This window comes from Corvus brachyrhynchos, unplaced genomic scaffold (genome assembly GCF_000691975.1).
Source record: "Corvus brachyrhynchos isolate BGI_N302 unplaced genomic scaffold, ASM69197v1 scaffold454, whole genome shotgun sequence".
Lineage (NCBI taxonomy): Eukaryota > Metazoa > Chordata > Aves > Passeriformes > Corvidae > Corvus > Corvus brachyrhynchos.
Window position 1 is genome coordinate 823085 of NW_008237525.1, and position 4764 is coordinate 827848.

At 48.7% G+C, this 4764-nt stretch overlaps 1 protein-coding gene across 1 annotated transcript; it reads left to right on the forward strand.

The window, feature by feature from the left end:
• Window positions 1-7: 7 nt before the first annotated feature.
• Window positions 8-1779, forward strand: LOC103613766 (cbp/p300-interacting transactivator 3). The gene has a single exon (XM_008631594.2). The coding sequence runs from the start codon at window positions 58-60 to the stop codon at window positions 520-522; it is 465 nt and encodes a 154-aa protein (XP_008629816.1). The 5' UTR covers window positions 8-57; the 3' UTR covers window positions 523-1779.
• The last annotated feature ends 2985 nt before the right edge of the window (window positions 1780-4764 follow it).

Here is a 4764-nt window from a genome sequence, read left to right on the forward strand (position 1 = left end):
TTGGGCGGGGCGCCGCCGCCTCCCGCCGCTCAAATGATGCCCTAGGGAGGGGCCGGCATGGATGCCCCGGCCGGTGCGATGAGGCCAAGACCCAGCCTCAGCGGACAGATGGGCCACCACCAGATGCAGAACGCAATGATGTTCAATGGCCCAGGTCAGCAGCAGCAGTACAGGGGGCCGGTGGGCACCCAGCAGCTCATGGCCAGCATGCACCTACAGAAACTCAACACCCAGTACCAGGGCCACCCGCTGGGCATGAGCAACGGGCCCATGGCAGCTGGTGCCCAGCAGTACAGAGTGGGGCCGGGCCAGCACCCAGGCATGCAGCACGTGCCCTCACCAGCGCTGACATTGAATGTTATGGACACTGATCTCATAGATGAGGAGGTCTTGACATCCCTTGTCCTGGAACTGGGGTTGGACCGGATTCAGGAGCTGCCAGAGTTATTCTTGGGACAGAACGAGTTCGACTTCATTTCAGACTTTGTTAGCAAACAGCAGCCCAGTGCCATCAGTTGCTGAGGGGCTTTGAGCTCCTCCTTGTGTCTTGGTGGTTTTGAGTTTGTTTCTAACTTTTCCCCACCTGCCGCTCTCGTCCCTTCCCCTGCCTTGCCTTGTCCTGGATTCCTGCCCTCCCCAAAGGGACAATCATCGGACACTGACTTGCAATGGATTGCTTTTCTCTTCTGTGGTTTGTTTTTTTTTTTTTTCTGTGTGGGAGTTCCTGGAGAGGGGTTTGGTGCACCCCAAACAGAGAGCAGATCAAGAGCTCCTGCTGTAGAACTGCCTCTAAATGACATTAACAGGATTTCTGGCTTAAGTAGAAATAATGGACTTACGACTTTCCTCAACTAGGCTTGGAGCACAAGAAGCGATAGGCAGCTGGCAGCCCTGCTGGTAGCTGGATTTGCTCATGGATTCTGTGGTGCCAGTGGAGTTGAAGGATCCTGAGAGAGGATTGTCTCCCTGGTGCACGGTTTGAACCAGTTTCCCCTTGCAAACATGGGTGGGGTTAGTTATTTGTTGGGATGTTTTACTGTGACAGTAAATAGGTCTTCAGTTCATGTCTGTTCAGCTCGGGAGGGGGCACTTCCCCATAGCAGGCTTTTTTCTAACTTGGAAAAATAAAGTATGCCTTGGGGAAGGGTGTGCATATGTGGCTAAATGTTCATCTCCGTGGAACTTCAGATCTCTGACCTGTACTGCTAATCAGCTGTAAAATTTACCAAGTGTTTGAGGTTGATTCAGGCATGAGGCTTAAAGCTGCAGTCTGGCTCCACTTTTTTTCCACCTCTGAAACCAAATAAAGACCATGTAACTGTATATATCAGTTCTAATCTTATTTATTTTCATGTGATTATTTATTTGCAAGGGCTTCTTTTGTTATTTGGCTTTGGGACTGCTGGGAAAGATGCCTGGAGAGTACTGCAGCTTTAAGATGCTGGCTTTGGGAAAAGCAAGCCTGGGGTAGTTTTCAAGCCGCTCTGCAGAATAGTCACTTCAACTCAAGATAGTTATGCTGAACGCACAGGACTCTAAATCCAACACCTTTCTGAATGTGATAAAGATGACTCGATTTCCAATTCCCTTGCTCAGAGAAGGTGAGATGTAAAAGCCGGCGGCGTTTGGTTTCCTCCGCTGGCTCCTGTTTCCAGGCGCTGGGGAAGCTCCGGTGACTCCTGGTTGCTGCTGCCCCCTGGTGCTGCCGGCCCCGGGCAGCTGCCACTCGGCGAGTCGGAATGTACAGATGGGTTTCCGAATAAAAGCTGAAGTATCTCCCGTGTGCGTTTGTTCGGTGCCCGTCTCCGGACTGGTGCAGTGTGGACCACTGGGAGAAGTGTTGCCTTTGCTCCTGCTGGTGGGCTGTGGGCCCCGGTCACTTGTGTCCCCCATCTGATACACTAGTTGTGGAAGGATTGGGTTTCTAGTTTAATGTTTGGAGCTAAGTCTCTGAAGTGTGGTTGGGATGATGAGATGCTCCTTCTCTGTACTGAGGAGAAATTACAGATGTGGATGGTGTTGCTCTGTTGCAGAATGGCTGCTTTTGCTGGCTGACCCAGATCACAGAATCATGGAATGGTTTGGATTGGAAAGGACTTAAAGATCATCTAGAGTTGCTTGGACAAGCGGGTGGTGACTCCTTCCATACTGAGTGCACATCTGACAGCTGGGCTACAGCCCTGCTAGCAGCTCTCTGCTTCTATACCACAAAGGCTGTAAAAATCAAGACAGTCTTTGCTCTCCTACTCTTCCAGGGCTTAGATTTTTCTTTTTAAAGGGTTTCCAGCCAGTTCCTTTGCAGAGTTCAGAGATATTCCCAAGTGTTCCTTCCCTGCCCTGTAGTAATGGGGCTGTGGATGCTAATATTGGAATGGCTGAACCACTTTGAACTGTCTGTCAATGGTCCCCTGGCTTTCTTTGCACAACTCAAGACCAGTTGTTAAAGTCCCATCCTTTTGGTGGTTATGCCTGTACAGTCTGAAGAGCTGGTCAAAAAATAACTGGTGTGGCTTTTGTTGACGGTGGAAGAGCCCTGCTCAGGCTGTCAGCTCTGTGGCAATGGGCTGTTGGAGTCCTGGAAGAACTGTGTTGTTTCTGTGCAGCTGCAGGTTTTAGGTAAACAGTAAAGAGTTGGCAACCTCAGAATAAAAGTAATTCAATCACAAAATAAGAATGTTCTGGGCTGTCAGTTCTTGTTGGGGGGGTTGTAGGCTCTCAGGTACACACCACTGTGACCTACAGTCTCCCAGTTACAAGTGGGGAGCTATGTCCAGCCCACAGATGAGGACTCTCAACTCTGCAATTTCTGCAGAGCTTTCCCAGGAACAGTTTCTGTGTGATAAGCGCTTGGCGTTTAATGGCCAGAGGAACATGTCTGTATATCCTCTCAGAGGGCTGTGCAGTGCACTGGGAAAGGCACTGTTGATTTAAGTCAGAGTATGTGAACTGATAATACTGGAGATGTGGAATGACTGGGGGTTCGCAGTCAGGATTTTCTTGGGAGTCTGTCCCAGCAGGCTCAGTTGAGATTATTTTCAATGCTTCTTGATGCCCCTTCACTTCCCCAAAAGACCCTGTTAATTGTGGTCAGTCTCTGTGATTTTTCTAGAAAACCCAGGCCAAAACTACTTATTATACTAAAGTTCTATTGCTTCTGTCTGGGTTGGACTGGACGAGTGTGCTGTGATCACCTCCTTTGTAATGCTTTCTTAGTTTAGGTGTGGTTTGCCCCCCTGCACCTTTGTGCTGCAGGCTCTGTATGCCTTTTATCAGGCACACAGGACCTGCTACAGCAGCACAAGCTGCAGCTTGGACAGCTCAGGTCTCCCTTTCCACTCAGCCGTGTGGTGCAACCTGCCTGCCCGGGTCCCCTGGCAGGGTGATTGGCCCCACACTGTGAACAGAGGTGCCAGGTGGCACAATGGGGCAACCCAGCTACCTGGGTCTGCAGGTGAGTTTCTCAAAGGTCACCAAAAACATAACAGGGTTGAGTTCTGCTTTTCCCATCCAGCTGACACTGAGCTCTCCATCCCATACCAGGCAGGAGGGCAGCAGGATGATCCCCAAAGCTCTGGTAGGAGCTGACAGGCTCTGCAACATACCTTACACTGCTGTTGAATGACAGTGCCCATCAGTTTGGGAGCTTTGAGGACATATAAGTGAACTCCTCACATGGAGAGTTTGTGTTTACAGACAAGCACCTCTCCTGTGAGGTACCAGATTATTTTCTGTATTGTGGAAGAAGGAAAATTCTCAAACCCCACCCTGTCCCCTCACCTAGACCGGATCCTCTGTAATGCTCCAAATAGGTTTTGTAGCTATTTGTGTATTGTCCAGGGCTTGAAGCAGCCTCTGGGAGCACGTGAGTGTAAAAGCACAGAAAGACAAGGCCTTTCTCTACATCCCTGTCTCTGACCACGTGCTCTTGGGTGATGAAGTTTGTTGATAGCGCAAGGTGAAAGTATGGTGCAGAGCTGGTGAAGGATCTGCTAACAGTGAGTGCCCAGGCAATAACATCAGCAATGCCTGGTAAATACAAAATGAAGGCTAGAGGGTTAATCTTCCTTGACTTCACACAGTGCTGGGCTCTAAACTAGCTACAGCCACTCAGCAAAGATCTTAGTGTTACAATGAATGTTCCTATGAAAAATCTCAGCTTGCTGTTCAGGAGGAGCCAGACAAGCAAAAGGAAGGCTAGAAAATCATTAAAAGAGGAATGAAAAGTAAAATCAAACAGTGAATGCCCTACAGAACCAACAGACAATTCAGCTGCATCCTGTGCACTGCCCATGATGGTGAATTGTCAAAAATTCTGGTCTGTTTATAGAAAAATGATAATGTAAAACTAGAGAAATGGTAGAGAAAGGAGAAACAGCTGAGGCAGAGTAATGTTTCTCAAAAGAAGCCATAGAATAGCTTGGTAGTCCTCAGTCAGGAAGAAGCTGGGCAACAGAAGTTTATAATGTAAGTGAAAGGGGAAGGTGACAGGAAATTATTTTCCACCAGTGTGATGGGAGATATCTGTTGATCTCTGCAAATTTAGGTAGCAGAGGCCAGGGTCAAACCCAAGTGAACAGAGGTGTTTCTGCAGGCAATGTGTAGCTCATTGGAGCTGTTTCTGACAGTATGGGAGGTACGTGGACACTCGGGGATACCTGAACATTTCTGTATGACCAAAACCACTGATCTGTGGCTCAAAAGATCTTCTGAATCAAAAGTTCATGACTCAGAAACGGGGGTTTTTTTGCTGTTTTTTCTTTTTAC